Source organism: Cottoperca gobio, chromosome 21 (genome assembly GCF_900634415.1).
Source record: "Cottoperca gobio chromosome 21, fCotGob3.1, whole genome shotgun sequence".
Taxonomy (NCBI): domain Eukaryota; kingdom Metazoa; phylum Chordata; class Actinopteri; order Perciformes; family Bovichtidae; genus Cottoperca; species Cottoperca gobio.
Genome location: NC_041375.1, coordinates 19,022,309 through 19,041,640, shown reverse-complemented (window position 1 = coordinate 19,041,640; position 19,332 = coordinate 19,022,309). Strand labels below are relative to the sequence as shown.

Here is a 19,332-nt window from a genome sequence, read left to right as displayed (position 1 = left end):
CACTCCCATACATGTGTTAAATTAATTTGTTTTTAATTAAATTACCGCACAACAAATGTAATAAATATTCCATGATTAATGAACACAATGTGAAAACTGGGACAAGAAATGGGGCTAATAGCGACTCTTTTTCCAGGTCTTTTGGTGCGTGGCTCAATAAAATACCATTCTGAATACATTTATAACTGATACCCAGCAGCTAATTTTTTCCTGTCGGTCTTAAAACAATCTACAATCGCCCATTTCAACACTGAAACAGGTTTTGCTTGTTATAATAATTTTTCCTGTTCATACTGGCCATAAAAAGATTCCTTCTTAGTGTGCTTTCAATATAGGTGATGGAAGACACAATTCTCAGAATATGTGAAAAAATTGATTCCAAAGTTTATCTGCAGCTAATATGAGGTTTCATTAGTCTGTGAGTAAATTAACTGGATACATTCTAACTTTAGTCTTTTTTTACTAAATTGACAAAAGTGAAAGTGATCATAAGTGTGTCCCTTACTTTTATTTTCGTTCAAACATATCTTATCTAATAAATGCTGATGTGTCCATTAGTGTTTACGTTTGAATTTGCTTGCGTTGAATTATTTTCAATTTTTATGAAAACATTACCTATTCATGTATGACCACCCCGTGCGATAGGAGGCGATATAGTCAAGTGCGTCAGGTAGCTCCGTTTTCGCTCCTGGTTTTAACCAAATTACGGATTGGATATCCTCACTGGAGCCGGAGTCACTTATCAGAATTGAGAGAGGTTTTATGCCCTTTCCATTCAGCGGGTGTTGTGTTTGCTGCGCTGCTCTCCGTTGTGGTGCAAACTAGCTCATAGACAACGCTGACTGTTGGAGTTCACACAGTCAGGTCTGGCCTGTTTTTACTGAGCGGCATTTGTGTCCGACTGCGCTTCCGCCATGTTGAACTGATTCAAGTTGTGAGTGACTGCTGGGACCGAAGTGACAAGCCCCAGAAATCGGACTAGATAGAGTTAGGGGGCTGTTACCGCGCCGGTGACGCAGGAAAAACACCCAGAAGAAAAAAACGTAGGAATTAGATCTATCTAGTAACAGGTTTTGGCTCCTGCGAAACTGTCACTGATATAGGCCACGTTTATGTAATATACGACGACACCATCGTTCAAGGCTGGACGTAGCCCGTGAATAGAGGGGGAAGTCATATCAAATTCCTGGTGAGTTGTTAGCTAACTGGCTCGGTGCGCTGGCTGGTGATTGTTAGCTGGCTACTGCTAGTACTAGCGTCAGCTGGTGGTGGATGCAAGGTAACAATACTGCATTTTGGTTGCTTGTGTTATTAATTTGCTGGCGGTTCTATCTCTGTTAGCTACTTCTCTTTGAATCTTTGACAATGTCAACGTGATTACACTGCAATTCATGGTCTTAATAGTACGTGTAGTCTGATTAGCTCACTCCGCTAGATTCACTGAAACCAAGCTAGCGCTAGCTAACATTACCCGCAAATGGTCCTCGACACTGTCTACAGACTGAGAAGGAACATTTCCTTTAAACGTCTCATGTTTACAAGTTACTGATATTTGATTATCCTCCACTCACAATTGTTATATTTCACTAATAGCATATTTATCAAAACCACATTGCTGTTAACATTTTGTATCACTTATGCTTTACCAGATCTTATTTTCAGTTTGTTTTAGCCAAGTTACAACTTGGCGTTAGACGATACGGGTCAGAGCATTCAAAATTTCAGGAAATAGACGACTCCCCTGTCACTAAGATATTTTACGTTATCAAAGACAACTAGCTAGGTTAACTGATTTTAAACGCTGAAATTGATATTAAGTGATATTAAGCTTGATCGCAGGGGGTTCGTTTTATATATGGGAAAACTATTTAGCTACTTGTCGAGTCATATCAGCAGCCGCTTGTCAAAAGGGGAACGTTAACGTTAGCTAAATGCACCTTCGGGTATTTACTCGCACGTAAGCTAACGGCTAGCTAACGTTAACTGTTTATCTAGATTGCTGCTCGTTAGCATGCTAGCACGACCGATGCTCATTGTAAATGGCGTTACATGAACATGGTTGGCCATCAATAATGCCGGGGAAAGTGATTTTGGATCAATAATGATGTAGGTTATTAACTTAACTATCTGTGTGCTTAAGATTGTCAGTTGTGTAGCAAAGGTTTGCTGGGCAAGTTTAATGTCAGGCCCGGTCGAATAATGAGGCCTGCATGTCTCAGCGCAACGGGCTTTGGACGACAAGGCCGTCACTGCTCTGCTGTCTGGGCGGATCGCCTTGCAGGCTAACCTAACGTTAGTGCCGCAGCTAGCTAGCAGCAGGCGTTAACTAACTAAACCACCAGCTGTTAACGGTTGTTGACGGCGCTAGTTTGTATTGATAGTTACGTAATGTCACCGTGTACTTTATATGTACCTGGGCTGTTTAATAGATAACATAATCCAAGGCAACACAGCTAATGTTACATGACCGATTTCTCTGTCCATAAAATGTGTGTTAAAATAAATAAATAACACTAACGTTTACGTTTCAAAGCCGGTTCAGTCCAAAAGGCCGCAGTTGTACCTAGCTTAGCGCTTGTTTTAATGGTGGCTGTTGTTATCGTGTGTATGTCACTTTATCTGACACTGTTGATAAAACCTAACGCCCTATCCCCCCTTTAGTAGATAGTTGTCTTTAGTGGTTTCACTGATAGTAGCTTTCAATACATAATATGACATTTCGTTCTCAGCAAACCAAACACACTCGCCAGATTGTTCTTATAGTAATGGCTGTATTGTATTGTAATGAACTGTCTGTAATGACAGCTGCATCCGAAATTGCTGATGCTGAAGCAGATTCGACTGGCCACCTGTAAAATAGGAAATAATCTAGTTTCACTACCCTTAAACTAGGATAACACTAAACGTTGATAAACCACACAAGTCTTAACCGCTCATTTCACCCAAAGAAATGAATGGCTACTCACTTAATAGATTTGTGATCATCAAAATACACCTGCTTTAGTAAACCGATGTTAACTTGCAAGACAGTCTGTTGGTTTAAGCTGTAACAACCAATCATTCCTCAACAAGAGGGCAAAACAGCAGCAGTTAAGGTTCTTAAAGGCGTTTATATTCTCAAGTTTTGGGTTGTGTTATTTTAATTTAATATTTTTGTGTAATGTGCTTGAAACATTCAATTTGACATTCTATTCTTATTTCTAGTCATTTGTTAAACCTCTAAACTATTGATGTTTCAGGGCCAAAGATTCATTAGACATGGGCTTTTAGAAAGTAAGTGAAATTGAGATCATAATGACTCATGGCATCGTGTCCTTTGGGCAGACTTAGACATAGTGTGATTGTCTACGTCACTAATGCTTTTTGCTGGTTAAACAGCATAGAGGATGTATTGAACGTTTTCTATTTTGTCTAAAAGCCATCAAGTCATGTTCCCTTTCCTTTATGATGCCCTGCACCTTATCAATTTTGATCTCAGGAATTGCTGTGGTTAAGGTTTCTGGCTTTATTTGCAGTCTGTAAAACTGATATAACCCCTTTCCACCTTGATTTTTAAAATACATTTAAAACGGCAATGAACCAGCATATGGCGTCAGTGTTCATTTCAATAACTTGAAGACTGAAAGGTGTGGTGTTGATTGTGCTAATTTGCTGCTGATACGAAGTCATGTGTGCGAAAGTATTGGTCCCCAAAGTCTTCGCAGTTCATTCATAATTCTATCATTGTCACTTATTCTAGCCAAACATATCTCTTTATACATGTGGCTTTAAAAAAAACATGTTATAAATGCTGTTAGTTTTATTTCTGCACGTTTTTAGATGGTGCCTGCAAAATGAAAACTCTAAATTGTATTTGAAAGTTATGTTATGAAGTATGAAACTTTTAGATTTAAATGCTGGATGAAGCTAACTTAAAAAAAATATATTTATCTTCAGGATTTGTTGTTGATCAGACAGTCAAGTGCCAACTGCTAGATTGGCAGGCTGCATCATGTTTTACTGATCATGTCATACTGACATTTAAAGGGAGATTCCAGTGTAATACAAGCTCCGTATTCTAGTCCTTGTTTTGTCCATCGGTTCCTTTAACTAAACATTGCACTCACTCAAGTTAATTGCCGAGTCCTGTGAATGCCCAGACAATGGCAAAAATAAGTTCAGACGGGTCAAGAAACGTGCAGGGTTTTAATTTCTTTTTTAAAGATTTGTTTTGGCATTTTGCCTTTATTTGACAGCCACAATTGGCGGGAGACGAGACTCATGGGAAGAAAGTTTTTTCTTTATAATCATTATTACTTGACACTTTGGCAATATTGTACTTATTACATTCATGCTTTCATGCCAATACAGGGGTATGACATGCCACTAAGGTCTTCTGGCTTGAATCGAACTATGGCAGTGGTAGTAATATGGAATGTTCCTGAACCATTTGGCTCGTGGAGAGTCCTGATCATGCAGGTTTTAAAGAAACCTCCAGATTAGATTTTTTTAGAAGTAATTAAGATGTAAGGAACAAAGGAGTCAGGAACAAATAATACATTTTTGGTGATGGATATTCTGAATCTAATTTAAATCAGTGATCCGTGTTGGCCCTCCAAAGCCTGGCTGGAGCATCCTAATTCATAACACATCTAATTGGTTAATGAACCCAGAACTTTAGTGAGGGAGTTTGCGAGGAAAAAAAGTGTTTCTCTACCAAGCACAGCCCAGTTCAGAACAATTTGATGACGTAGATGGTCATTTATGCAGTTCAAGATTATTACAACCTTGTGTATTTTGTATGCATTAAAAGTAATTTAACTATCCTGCTGATAATTCTGACCTTTACCCCTCTTCCCTGTTCCAGGTTATGCAATGGTCTCAGCGGCACATCCAGATCTCCAGGTGCTTGTGTCCCTCTCTCGTGTGTTCGGGCTCTCTTCCCTCTGCTCTACAGCTGAGGTGGCTGTGATTTCCCTCCTGGCCAGCGCTCCCTAAGAGGCCAAGATTGCCAAGATCTGCCCTGTGGCGAGCATGACGGCCACCACGCGTGGCTCTCCGGTGGGGGGCAATGACAGTCAGGGCCAGGGTCAGGCACCTGATGCTCAGAGCCAACCCCCACTGCCACAGAACCAGGTCAGAATCCTCTTTCTAGCTAATGCTTATCATTAAACCTTTCCGTACCGTCTTTCAAATCACACACCGTATTTTTGTCCTTAACGTTGAGTATTTTTGTTCTTGTCTCCTTTTTGCCGGCTACTGCTGTCGTCAAAGTCTGTCGTCTTTTATTTCTTTTAAATGACTGTGCATTACACTTCTTTCCGACAGTAGACACATGTATTTTTAACCTGAGATGTTAGTTTTGATATCTCTCTTTTTGTAAGTCCAGACACTGCAGCACAGTTTTTTTTTAAACAGATATCGCTCGTACCTAAACCACACACAGATGCCCAAGGGGATGAAAAGGGATGGGAGGAGGGAGCGGAAAAGAGGGAGAAAGAGAGTGAAGGAGAGGCATCAATGAACAGAGCCTCCTGAGTGATGGATAAAGGATGTGTGTGTGTGTATCTTTGCGTGTGCATGTGCAGGCCTGTGTTGGTTTGAGATGAGCCGTGGTGAGACGTGAGAGGCAAGCTGCCTATGTAGGTCAGCCAAGCAGAAGGAGCCTTCACCACACACCCCCACATTTCATATTTCTCAGTTATGCATCTCCCTCGAATATGTGTATCCCTCTTTTACTCTTTCATATACAGCTGCTCACACCACCACTGATGTTTATAGTCGTTAGATTAGAAAATAAATAAAGACGGGAATGGTCACACTGGTGCTTTAAATACATGTTCATGGATGCACATTTTTGCCTTTGTTTCTCAAACTCTTCCTTCCAAAAAATTCTATTTGACAGCACCGTAACAGATACACCCACATACTAACACATTTATACTTTTAACACAACCATGTCAGCCCTCAGTTTTTGTTTCCTCTGGGTAGATAAGAACGAAAAGAGCATTGCTCTGTAGGCAAAAAGTACAATGACTTGAATGGCTTTGTTTACTTTTAGGATAGACACCTGCTTCTTTATGCCTACATGCATGTACACTTAGTGACCAGAACAATGGAAGCCCTACCCCCATTCAAGAAGTGGGCTTTGCCTTTCCATTGGTATATGGCACTATGGAAACAGTTGGTTAAGTTTCACTCCTGCTTTGGAAGTCAAAAAGTCAGTTTCATCTCGACCTTTAACTTAAAAAAAGAAAAGAAATTAAGCAGCTTTACTGAAAATGGGAACGCGTGTTATACTCTGTTTTGCTTTAGATTTGGATTCATTTATGCAAGAAAACAGCCATTAGTAAAAATAATTATTCTTGTAGGGATGTAGAAAGGCAGACTGGTGCATTGAGCTTGGGGCTCAGCCAGGCGTTTTTTTTCATGGATTTGTATCGGTTGCATAAAGTTAGGCCCATTTCTGATCCTTTGTTTGTCCGGATACACCAATTATCAAAAATGCCCCATTGTGCTCAATTAAAACACTACAAATTGCACAGCCTTGTTAGCGAGTGACCAGACGAGCACATGAATTAGATAAATGGCATCCTGCAGTTTCAGTTAATGATATGACTAAGTGTCATTGAGCCAGCAGTGAAAGCGGCTATGTCTTAAAATATGGTTCCTATGCAGCTATTTCAGCATTTCCACACCTCTAAAATTATGCTTTAAATTTTTTTTTTTTTTTTTTTTTTTTTTTTTTTTTTTTTTTTTTATACGGCTAAGTCATTTTTCATCATTCTTATGTTAATAGGCACAAAATTAAACTAATTGCCTCGAGGCGTCCTTGTGGTTGAATGGTTTGATACGCATGACATGTAACCAGGACATCCAGCCAGGAAACTGGGATCACCCCCTATCTCACCCTCTGATACAAATAATGATAACAAATCGTAACAACCAATACAAAAGGAAAAACAATTATCATTTTTAGTAACGCCATGATTGTTGCGTATCTTCACCCTCAGGGTGAACATGAGATTCTTGACTCTACAAATGGCAAAAAACTAATAGTAACAAAGGTGTCTCTCTTTTTTTTTTGTCTAACAATTATGTTTTCTGGTCGGTTTTCTTGGTAAAGATTTGTTTTATTGAAAAATAGATTATGCTTAATTTACAGTGAAGTTGCAATATGTTAGGTGCATAAACATTTCCATTCATGTGTGGAAAAATTCACTAACATAAAAGTACATAAAGTAAATATACATATAACAAATAATAATTAAAAATGTCTCTAAATAAATACAATATGAATGTTTTTAATAATAATAATAGAAGAGAAAAAATAGCAGTGGAAATACATTATAACATTTCTCCCGTCCCACCACCCATCTTGCGTGTATGGTTCTGTTTTCTGGTGTTTGATGAGCATTACAGCTAATGTGGCCTCGCCCTCTATCATCACCAAATACGGATAGTCTTTGTTATTATGTGATTTTGATTGTCTGTTATTTTCCCAGACATCATCTCCTAACTCATCAAATGAGAACTCTCCAGTGAGCCCACCAGATGAGCAGGGCCAGGGGGATGGACCCCCTCAGCTGGAAGAAGAGGAACCTGCCTTCCCTCACACTGACCTAGCCAAGCTGGATGATATGATCAACAGGTACTTACTCACACGCTGACACACAGGCTGCATCCTTGGTCCAGCAGAATGTGGACGATTGCTCTACAGCGATATTAGTGGTTGAACACGCCAGAGGGAACTTTTATTTTTTAAAAGTTAGTTTCACTGCAGATTTTCTTGTAAAGTGCGTCTCCTCCAAAAATGATAGTCTGTATTTAATTGTGACAGAGATATGCCAATTATATGATCATTACTAGATATTTACAATACCTATATATTCTTTCATATCAGTCTATATGACTGAATGGCAAGGATTGCAAAAGTTAATAGATACTTTATTGCAGATGTCTTTTATCTTTTGTGACTGTATTTTTTCCCTGTACAGTTTAGGATGAATGCAAATGTTTTGTTAGAAGTTGAAACTTTTTCAAATCAAGTTCAATTCCATGTGCCATGAAACTGCGTCGACTCATGCATTTCCTTTTACTTTGGTATGCCTTTTATTGATTCACATTTTTATTTCTCCCAGGCCTCGTTGGGTCGTTCCAGTTTTGCCAAAAGGAGAGTTAGAAGTCCTCTTGGAAGCTGCTATTGACCTGAGTAAAAAAGGTAGGAATATACACAATATTTAGTTTCTAATGAGAAACTTAAAGGCTAATAACACAGTGCAGATCATTACTCACCAAAAATGTAATATATGTGTCGAGAATAGAGCCACTACTGTGATAGATGAAGTTTACTTGTACTCTATCTGCACTAATTATGTTGTTATGTTATGAGAATAAATATTTTCACACCAAATGACCTTCCTCAGGTCAGCGTCTGAATTGTAGGACTACCATGACGAATACATTCAGGCTTTCGAAAAATATTCTGAAAGATTAAATGCTCTCTGAATCGTCTTCATTATCAATAATATCTTGTCTAGTGAGACTTGGTGCTCAATAAGTACACCACAGCAGAATAGCCCCTACCTGGGCCATTTGCTAACTTGACACTTTTTAAAATAATGTCCAAAACCTTGTCTTTAATGTCCTTATATGTAGCCTATAAGACATTAAAGATAATTGAATATAACGGTGTAATATCTGCAGACAACCTGCATTTGGGCTTCCTTCATGATCTTCATGTTCAATAGTTTCTTTCATTTAACTTGGTAGCACATTTTCAATGAGGGATGTCTTTCCTTGCAGGACTGGATGTGAAGTGTGAGGCATGTCAGAGGTTTTTCCGAGATGGTCTGACCATCTCCTTCACAAAGATCCTGACAGACGAGGCAGTCAGTGGCTGGAAGTTTGAGATTCATGTGAGTTTTCATTGTTGCTTTTTGTTTTGGTGGTGGTTTAGTGGTTAGGCTTCCAAATAGAACACCGGAAGGTTGTGAGTTCAATACCAAGTGCTGCATATTGGCCCCTGAGCAAGGCCCTTAACCCCGAGGTGCTGTCCCTGCTCACTGTAAATTGCTCTGGATAAGAGCATCTGCTAAATGATGTAATGTAATGTAATCCATGTTAACAGTCCAGACTATGATTATTATTATTATTATTATTATTATTATTATTATTTTCTTTTTCAAATTAAGTAATCAATCCATAACACGCATAACAAACTGAATGCTTCAGTTTTTATGAAAGTAAATATGGCTGCCGTTTGTAATTTTATATAAAAGTTCGATTATAGAGGTAAAGGAATGACCATCTTTAGTTTTTGATCTTTCAGAGCACGACAACTACTCTGTTGTCGTTTAAATGGGAGGGATCAAAAGTGTTATTAAAGGTTGACAAAAATCCATATTAATGTGACTCAGCGTGGTCACCCTAGCTTAATTTATTCTTTTCATTCTTTGCCCTTCTCTCGTTGGATGTATGCATTGTTCAGATCTGGGTTTTGCCCGTAAATTGAGTTTGCTGTTTGGTTTTCTTAGAGCTGAGGGAAAGAGGCAACGCCAGCAGTGATCAATGATGTTTTTGTTAGAAGTAGCTGAGGCTGGCTGTTGTGTTGTATTAAGGAGATTGATCTCGGGAGCCTTTGTATGATAAACCAGTGAGACGGACAAGGACGTAAAGGAGCAAAAATGTATTTGTGTCTCCTGTCACCCTTAAGTAATGTTGACTGCATTAAAAATACAAAATAAAATCTATAACCTTATTTGAGTACATTACACAGGAAACACTTTTTTAAAAGTATATAATCCCACAGCTGCTCTGATTATTCTCATTATGCTCAAAAATGTTTGGGATGCAACCACATAAACTACACAACTTTACTCATGCGTTGATAAGTCAGTCCAATATTGAAGATACTGATATCTGGCTCCTTCAGATCTGTGAACCAGTCAGGAGCCATGCAGAAGGGGCAGTGGATTGGCATTTCATTAATAATATGATAAGCATACAAACCGTTTAATTATTTATGTGGGAATCCAAAGTTTTTACATCAAACATATTGATGTGAGATACCACCAACTGCACCAAAATGTGGGTAAAACATTAGATTTGGCAGTTTAGGAGTTAATAGTTAAGTTGCTGACCTACAGGGTAACTGGGCGGAAGCCATGAATAATATAGTATTTCTCATATTTCCAGGTACAGTGTATTAATATATAGATATCGGATACACCGTTCAGTTTTTAAAAACAAAAGCAGGAACCAATAGTGCAAAAATAATTTGAAGCGTTGACCCGCACTGTTGAATCAGATCAAACTTGTTGCTTGTAAACCCTTATTTGGGTACAGCCGTATTATTCATGTTATAGCTGATATCTTTTATTTTTATTTGCAAAAAACATTCTATCCATTATTCTATTGACCCTTCAACAAGTACAGTCCCATGAATGCAAACTGGCCAATCATAGCGTAGCATCGGCCAGCTCCATATGGCTCTGCTCCATAGACTCTTATGCAATCGTTTCAGAGTTTGTGGATTTCGGTCTAATCGTAGTTTAACGTTGTACCTGGGGCCGCGGGTAATTGTGATAGTTGTTACCCGGAGTGGTTGGAAGGGGATATATTTTTCTAAAACGTTACATTTCCACGTAAAAACCTGTGGCGCTAACGTAAGCGCATAATTAACTACTGCTAGCATTTCTATGATGGGCTAGCTACTGAAGGTATACTGAATGTATACACATGCTGATTTATTTATTTATTGTAGCAGTGACTAAAGACCTACCCTGCTTTACAGGAACAGTGTTGTTCCTTAATTTCATTGTCTTCAGTCTCTATCGCCAGGTGGTTCACTTCTACACTCACCTGTAGGCTTGAACGTTAGCTTCTCTCTGTCTTTTTAAACCTGTTTTCGCTGCTGAACTAGTTTGACATCCTGGATATGTCCTTCAAACGCATATTGTAGACCCTTCTTTCTGCTTGTCTCTGAAATGTTTTTGTTTCCCCAAACAATTGATAATATTTGTGTGTGTGTGTGGTGACAGTGTTTGCTCCCTGGTAACTCCGACAGCTTGACGGAGTAGCAGTGGTGCTTAGTGAAGGGTCAATTGCATTATAAGGAAAGTTCTACGGTGGTAACACATTTTAACCAGAGCTTCTATCCTTTTGTAACATGTTTTCAACACACTGGGTCTCTGAATTCAACTGTAAGGGCTGCAGAAGAGAGGAGATAAAAGACTACAATAAGAGAGAAGATTTGATCATTAGCTGAGTTACAGGCTACTGTGATTGTTACTTTGCTTGCATTTTTCATACTGTGCATACTTTTGGAGATATTGCAGTTACCTGTCCACAGCTGTCAGCTGCTGAGGTTGGATGTGGCTTATGGTAGTTAATTTTTTGAGTTGCATCAAGAAATAGTGGTTCTCCAATTCTGTTTAATTCACAAGATGAGCAGGTGACATATGTGAACTGTTCTGTGGAATGAGTCTGAATGAAATACAGTATCTATGAACCTTTTTGTTATAATAAGTCAGAATATACTTGCACAAGCAAAGCCTATAATGTGTGGAAAACAATGGATTTCCAAGTCAAAATGTAAGGTTATTGTTAGTAAACCAGAAACGGATTGTAGACATTTTACTGCTGGACTTAAAATTCTCTTCCTCACGTACTCTTGCCAATTATCTCTGTCTCTCATAGTCTATTTGTTGATATGCCACTGAGTTTTTAACGCACAACCCTTGTTTCGCAGAGGTGTATCATCAATAACACACACCGGTTGGTGGAGCTGTGTGTGGCCAAGCTCTCTCAGGACTGGTTCCCTCTACTGGAGCTGCTGGCCATGGCCACCAACCCTCACTGCAAGTTCCACATCTACAATGGCACACGGCCCTCTGAGACTGTCCCCGCTGGAGCACAGCTGGCCGACGATGAGCTCTTCGCCCGACCACCTGACCCACGCTCTCCTAAGGTGAATGCATGATATTACTTGACATATTTATTTCCAACACTTTTGTCAGATTTGTGCAGGAAACGTGCTGTTTTCTCTAGAGTATTCTGATAATGAAACATGGAACTTACAGTCTATAAGACACTTACCGTGCTTTCACACCTAACCGGTTTGGTTCAGTTAAAGGGTAATTCTGGTCTGTTTGGGCTGACGTAAAGGCTGTCAATCAAACCCTGGTGTGAACCCAACATCTGACCTGGTGTGAAAGCAAACAGTCTGTGTAACTTCGTCTTTACTTCTCTTGGTTCGTTTGTTGCATTTTAGGTCTGGTTCAGTTCCTGTTCACAGACTTTTTACAATGTGTCAGTTCCCTTGGTCCCGACCAAATTAACCAAACTACAGGTGTGAAAGGACCCTTAATGCTTGTGTCAGAAAGCAGATTGTATAAAGGAAAAGGTGGATACACCAGAGAATAGGAATTTAACATTGAAAAGTGATGAATACAGCGTGGGCACAGGGTCAGCATGAACAGCACTGCTTGCCTGTCTGCCTCTGTTGGCAGGGGGCCCAGGACTACTCGGGGTTCCACTGTGCAACTATTAAGTCAGATATTGCTACTGTTTTGTTCCTATTTTAAAATGATATATTGGTCAAAGCAAACTCGAGGAGATAATAATGCACAAGAATATTGTTTTTTCAAGCTTGTAATTGCAAACTTAGTTGTAGAAAAAAAAGAAAATCAGGATATTGGTTTATTTTGTTGAGGAAATGAATGTCAATTATAACCCCAACATGAAATCTCTCTTAGTTGAAATTGTAGACAATTTCTGAAACCATAAAGTAAACAGACCAAAGTCAACTTCTTCAATGTGTTTCTCTCTTGTTTTCCACAGGGCTGGTTGGTGGACTTAATAAACAAATTTGGCACGTTAAACGGGTTTCAAATGTTGCACGATCGCTTCATGAGCGGCCAAGCACTGAACGTCCAGATCATCGCTGCACTTATCAAGTGAGGCCGTTGTTTGATGAAAACAATTTCTACATCATGTCCTTTTTGGCTTTCCTTAACATTTATTCGCTCTTATTGTAATATTGATGAAGTTTGTGTGAGCTGATTTTGTGGTCTCTTGTGTTTCAGGCCTTTTGGCCAGTGTTACGAGTTCCTCACATTGCACACGGTAAAGAAGTACTTCCTTCCAGTCATCGAGATGGTTCCCCAGTTTCTAGAGAATCTCACAGATGAGGAGCTGAAGAAAGAAGCCAAGAATGAAGCCAAAAACGACGCACTGTCCATGATAATCAAGTCTCTGAAGAATCTGGCTTCTCGTGTACCAGGGCAGGAGGAGACCGTGAAGAATTTAGAGATTTTTAGATTAAAAATGATTCTTAGGTGAGCATCAAAGATCATGTCTTCATGTCAGTTCTTAACAGCTTTTTGTTAAATTTTGAGTGCAATTACCATCATGCACATTTAATAAGTTTTAATAATTAAAGAAATTCTCTTTCTTTCACCAGGTTATTGCAAATTTCTTCTTTTAACGGCAAAATGAATGCACTAAATGAAGTTAACAAGGTGATCTCCAGTGTGTCCTACTACACTCATCGACATAACCCTGAAGAGGAGGAGTGGCTGACTGCAGAGCGCATGGCGGTAAGCACTGCTTCTCACTTTTGTACTGTGTGCATCAATTATTTCCCCGTTTCTAAAATCCACTTATCCTCTCTGTCTCCTTGTCCTACGTTAGGAGTGGATCCAGCAGAACCACATCCTGTCCATTGTGCTGAGGGACAGTTTGCACCAGCCGCAGTACGTAGAGAAACTGGAGAAGATCCTTCGCTTCGTTATCAAAGAAAAAGCTCTTACAATGCAGGATCTGGACAACATCTGGGCGGCACAGGTACACTGCAACTAAACATATTTTTAGTTTTATTCTAATGGTAAATGGTGTTGCTTTTATATAGCACCTTTCTAGTCGTCCAACCACTCAAAGTGCTCTAACACAAGTCAACATTCACACACTGGTGGTAGAGGCTTATCAGGATCTAATCACACAGTCGCACACTGATGGCACAGCCTTGGCTTGCCCAAGGTCACTTCGGCATGCAGACTGGAGGAGCCGGGGGTCGAACCGCTCATTCCAATTGGTGGACAACCCACTCTACCACTCTAAGTGGAAAAAATGCCCATTACAAGTTAAAAGATTCACTTATGTAGAGACAATTTCTAATAATGACACTGCTGATATTTAATATTGAGGCTTTGGATCAAAACGGGCAAACATGGATACAGATGCCTGTTGAAGATTCAGGTAGTTGTCTGGTCATGGTTTTCCAACGTTATCACTTTTTTCTTTTTTAATATTGGTGAGCAACAAACTTTCCAATCCGTCATCTTGTCCAGTTTTTAGACTCACCATCAGCTTTTCACTGTTTGTGCTACTGAGCATACCAGTACAGGTTTAACCTGCACGGCATGATCACAACACAGCTGTAGATTTGGCTCTGGTTACACCTGGAGTATGAAGGAGAGCAAGGATTTATATACACGACCTCACCTAATTCCAAGGTGCATGGAGAAAGGAAATGCACTGAAGAGGTCTAAATTCTCCTTGTAGTATAAAAAACGATTTTAATTGTGAGACCAGCGCTTTTCAGCTTGGGCCTTTATCAGGATCAGGTGAGACCTTCATCAGGAGCAACAAAACGTCTAACAATAATTTTGTTCTCTATACTAAAATTGTTGCTAGGATTACAACCTCTTCACACTTAGAGTAGATCCATATTACATTAAAGGGGACATATTATGCTCATTTTCATGTTCATATGTTTATTCTGAATGGCTTGTCAAATGTCATGTTTTCTGATCTAGGCAGCCCACAAAAAACACGGACTGGGTTGTCTTATGTCGTGTATTATTGTGGGTTGGTAGGCAGATACCTAAACTGATGTGCACATGCACTGAAAAAGTAATATAATATTTCTTTGTAATATGTCCCCTTTATAGTTCAATTGTTAATTTGTTAAATTTGCTTTTAGAACAACATCTAATGAAAGTAGATGGTACAAATCATGGCTCACTTTCCTGTAACTTAAACTCCACTGCAGTTGTTCCTCCCAAACGAAAAGTCGGCTTCTGCAAAAAGTACAGGATCAGGCTGTTAACTGCCAGTTGTCCATCTGCATTGCAACTGCAACATATCCCTGACACTGCTGAGACGTCTGGTGGTGGACGTTGAAAGTATTTTGTTAACCCAACAGTCGGGTTGTTGTATATCTGCAGGCTGGTAAACATGAGGCCATTGTGAAGAACGTCCATGACCTCCTGGCCAAGCTGGCATGGGACTTCTCACCTGAGCAGCTTGATCACCTTTTTGACTGTTTCAAGGTGAGTAAGAGTTTTATTAATCAGTCACTCAGTCACAGATTATAACAAGTTCTTCTTCACAGTATTTTACACAATATACTTAATATTTGTTCTAACCTCTGGACTTGGTTGTTCCTCTTGTGCAGGCAAGTTGGACCAATGCCAGTAAGAAGCAGCGAGAAAAACTGCTGGAATTAATCCGGCGCTTGGCTGAGGATGATAAGGATGGGGTGATGGCCCACAAGGTCCTCAACCTCCTGTGGAACCTGGCACACAGCGATGATGTGCCTGTCGACATCATGGACCAGGCTCTGAGTGCTCACATCAAAATATTAGATTACAGTTGCTCACAGGTACATATTGGTGAATATGTTTAAATGGTGAATGAATCGCATGCAAAATAACAAATGTAGGGCTTATTTATCGCAGAATACTGAGGATGTTTAATTTTCTCTCACAGGACAGGGACACACAGAAGATTCAGTGGATAGATCGCTTCATAGAGGAGCTACGAACCAATGACAAATGGGTGATCCCTGCCCTGAAGCAAATCAGAGAAATCTGTAGCCTCTTTGGAGAAGCCCCTCAAAACCTCAGGTAAGGTCATGGTAAAAATCTATTTTATATTACAGGAACATATACAGGACGATTCTAATGTCGGCAAGTATGAAGTGTTTATTTAAAATAGTCTTTCATTCTGAAATATTGCTATTTATTTTGCACATAATGCATGAACACCTATCAGAAAAGCAACACAACTCTTAATTTTCACGTTCACTTAATTTTGCCAGCTGACATACCTTTTTATCACATTTGCACAAGTTCTGAGGCATGTCAACTCTTCTGCTTCGTGCCCGAGAGAGTAAACGGCCCTGCAGTTTAGTGTCATTTTAAGATAACATCAGATTTTTTTCCTCTGCAACTCACCCTAGTGCACTAATTAACCATCAGTGCTGACCAACAGGGCTGGGCGATACGCCAAAATGTATTATTAAACTTTACTATTAAATATCTAAACAACAAACAAATTTAGCTTCCTGATTTTGACTGCCAGTATGTTCTTAAAACCTCAAATTCTTAATCGAGAATTACAGATATTTTATCACTATTTCTTTTTCTTTTTTTTTGTTGGTGGGTGGTTGGGGGCAAGGGATGCTCACTGAAAGGAGCTGAAAGGTTTTCTTACTTTGTTTACAGTTGCAGTATAACTTTTGTTATACTGCAACACAGTTAACTCTGTAACTGCAGTTGAAAGATGGCGCTGGAGAATGATAAACTTAACCACTCCAAACCCCATGCATAATCAATCACATCCAACCAGTCAAAATGCCCACTTCTGTCTACAGCCGACTAGCTAGGTATCTTTATAGTCTGGTAGCTAGCTTGTCAATTAAATGTTCAGTAAATATTAAAAGTTAGTTTGTGTTTACATTTTTTTTTTTAAATCATAGGCCTTTTTCACAGCAGACATTTTGATTGTTTTCCCTCTTACCTGTAGTGCTATTTATCAATGTAGGTTGTTTTCGAGTTGCAGAGTGTTGGAGCTATGGGTCGCAGAAATGTCTGCCAATATAATGAAACAAGATGCATTTGAAAACTCGACAGCAATGTTTTTTTCCACTATATTCTTTCTACCGAGCTACGTCTGACACAAGTGAGCACGAGCTTTTCGTCCAAGAGTAGATGCACGCTTCCTTCTGCGTGGATTATCATGAGTAACTGGACCACGACAATTGCTGTTGAGTATTTTAAATGTATTTCTTTGGCGCTTTGTGCGCCCCAAGTCCAGTGGCATCTAGTTCCATTATATTGGAGGCAGACATCTCTACGGCCAATATCTCCAACACACACAACTCGCACCAAAACAATCTGCATTGAGAAATTGCACTACAGGTAAAAGGAAAAATATGTTTTTGATGTTATTGTTATAATACCAGGACGTCAAAATGGATACACCTATGCGTTTCCTACTGTGACATGTCAAAATGTCTTGAATGAAAAAGGCCTATTTGCTATACATGCTGATTAGAAGCCTAGGTTTAGCGTAATTTAAAACTGTCAGTGAATCATGTTTATAAGGACATAAATTTAAGGTTACGATGATACATTTGTCAAAGAATTGTAATATTGATATAAAGTCATATTGTTTAGCATTCGCAAAATATCTTGATCTGAAATAGTGCCTTTTTTCTAGTCAGAAAACATGTAGTATACATGCCTGTTGTTTTTCAGAAAGAAAATGCCAATTAACATACAAACGAACTTAGTGGGGTAAGTTGAGTGCTAATTCCAGGGTTCTACCTATTTCTGTTTCACGTCAAGTCTAACTTTCTCTTTGACATGTTTATGATAAATATACATATATATACTATATAAAATGTAAATCTCTGTTATGAATCTGCTTAAGCAATTCTCTCTTGGGTTTCATCTCAAATGACTGATTCCTCATTCAATCTCCTGTTCAAAGTCCTGCACATGTGTAGTTCAGTCAAACGAGACCAGATACTTGTATTCTGACTAATGGTTGAACTCAAGATGCTGTTGGAAACCCAGATACTCATCCATCCCAGTCTTTGTAGCACTTGACTTTAGGCTTTAAGAAATACAATAGGCTATAATTAATATTGAGTGTTATATAATGATGGTTATCATTATGATTCTTTTTGTCATTTGATTTCATTATTGGCAATATAAAAAAAAGAAATAGCTTGCTACCCAATGGCATGTTTTATATCGAATACAATTTCAGGTTAGATCAAATCGAGCTTTAGTTACTGAATGCAATCATCAATGAACCTTAATGTCTAAAGAAAATTTTTCTCTAATCGACTGAGATTTTTTAAATCAATCTTCTTTTTTTTTTTTTTATATATATATTTTTTATATTAAATTTAATTCTTCTTTGTGGAGAAACTCTTTTACATTCGATTTTAAATCAACTGATGATTTAGGATTAGTCGACAATTATACTTTTATGATCATAAAATCATATTTCGTTAGATGACGACAGCCCTAGCAATAAGTCGATCTGATGTGGATCATTTCTCTAGAGGCCATTGGTGGGAGTTTCTGTGCAGTTTCTCAGTACTGTACACAAGCAGTAGTGCATACACAGAATAGTCCTTTAATCTAGACAGTTGCGTAACTAAATGAAAGGTCCTTTGAGATGGAGCCCCATTCTTCCTGATGCCAGCTCCTTTCAGCACAAATCACTCAATGCAAAGTATCAGGGGTATTTCATGCCTTGAACCCACTTAAATTTATCCTAACATTGTTTTCCTGCATTTGATATGCATAGATATGTATTTTACTTGAGAAATGTACTAACACTATATTGTGTTTTAGATAGTAGTTACTCTATTCAGCATAATATAGCCACTGCTGAGTCTGGAGTCATAATGTAAATACAGAATTTTAATAAATCTGAGCCAATGATTAACAATAATTTGGCATTGGTAATTCAAACAGATTCTTTTTTGGTATGGTGGCTATCAAAACTGAATCATAGATTTCAGGCATTATGTGGAAAACAAGGCAGGAAATGGCCTTTATTGATATGACTTCTTCTGCTGGTTATTCTATGACACACACGTATGCACAAATGCACCAAAAGTGGCTTTCTGTATGTCCCTGATAGAAACAAATGAGAAATCAGTCATGCAATGTTTTCTCAAAAATTGTTTTATTAAAAGTACGTAAAGTCAGCATTATTCTCACTTTGATAGTCTTCTTTGCTTCCGCAGTGAATTTGTATTTGTGTCCCCCTTACAACCTCCACTCCTCCCACTGTTCTCTCTTTAGTCAAACCCAGAGAAGCCCTCATGTGTTTTACCGCCATGACCTGATCAACCAGCTGCAGCATAACCACGCTCTGGTCACCCTGGTGGCTGAGAACCTCTCGGCCTACATGGAGACCATGAGGCAGTTCTCCAAAGGTACATTGTCAGGGCCAGAAATAGCACCCTGTGTTGGTGTTTAATTTTCATAGGTACAGCAGTTGGTTCAGGGACCTGCACTGTCTGCAGTCTTACTGGTTGTA

The 19,332-nt window shown here is 38.9% G+C and overlaps 1 protein-coding gene across 5 annotated transcripts in view; it reads left to right on the top strand.

The window, feature by feature from the left end:
• Window positions 1-719: 719 nt before the first annotated feature.
• The window catches only part of usp9 (ubiquitin specific peptidase 9), a 41,934-nt gene continuing 23,321 nt past the window's right edge, over window positions 720-19,332 (top strand). Inside the window, exons 1-15 of one of the 5 annotated variants that reach the window (XM_029458360.1) lie at window positions 720-1,189; window positions 4,847-5,115; window positions 7,485-7,630; window positions 8,121-8,200; window positions 8,785-8,897; window positions 11,732-11,950; window positions 12,823-12,938; window positions 13,068-13,319; window positions 13,445-13,580; window positions 13,675-13,827; window positions 15,210-15,314; window positions 15,440-15,646; window positions 15,754-15,890; window positions 17,526-17,564; window positions 19,095-19,228. In XM_029458360.1, the coding sequence (XP_029314220.1) occupies window positions 5,014-5,115; window positions 7,485-7,630; window positions 8,121-8,200; window positions 8,785-8,897; window positions 11,732-11,950; window positions 12,823-12,938; window positions 13,068-13,319; window positions 13,445-13,580; window positions 13,675-13,827; window positions 15,210-15,314; window positions 15,440-15,646; window positions 15,754-15,890; window positions 17,526-17,564; window positions 19,095-19,228 (1,939 nt within the window). In that variant the 5' untranslated portion in view covers window positions 720-1,189; window positions 4,847-5,013. Of the gene's footprint in view, window positions 1,190-1,258; window positions 1,280-4,846; window positions 5,116-7,484; window positions 7,631-8,120; window positions 8,201-8,784; window positions 8,898-11,731; window positions 11,951-12,822; window positions 12,939-13,067; window positions 13,320-13,444; window positions 13,581-13,674; window positions 13,828-15,209; window positions 15,315-15,439; window positions 15,647-15,753; window positions 15,891-17,525; window positions 17,565-19,094; window positions 19,229-19,332 lie in introns of those variants that run through there. The other 4 variants (XM_029458359.1, XM_029458358.1, XM_029458363.1 and 1 more) reach the window with 4 other exon arrangements.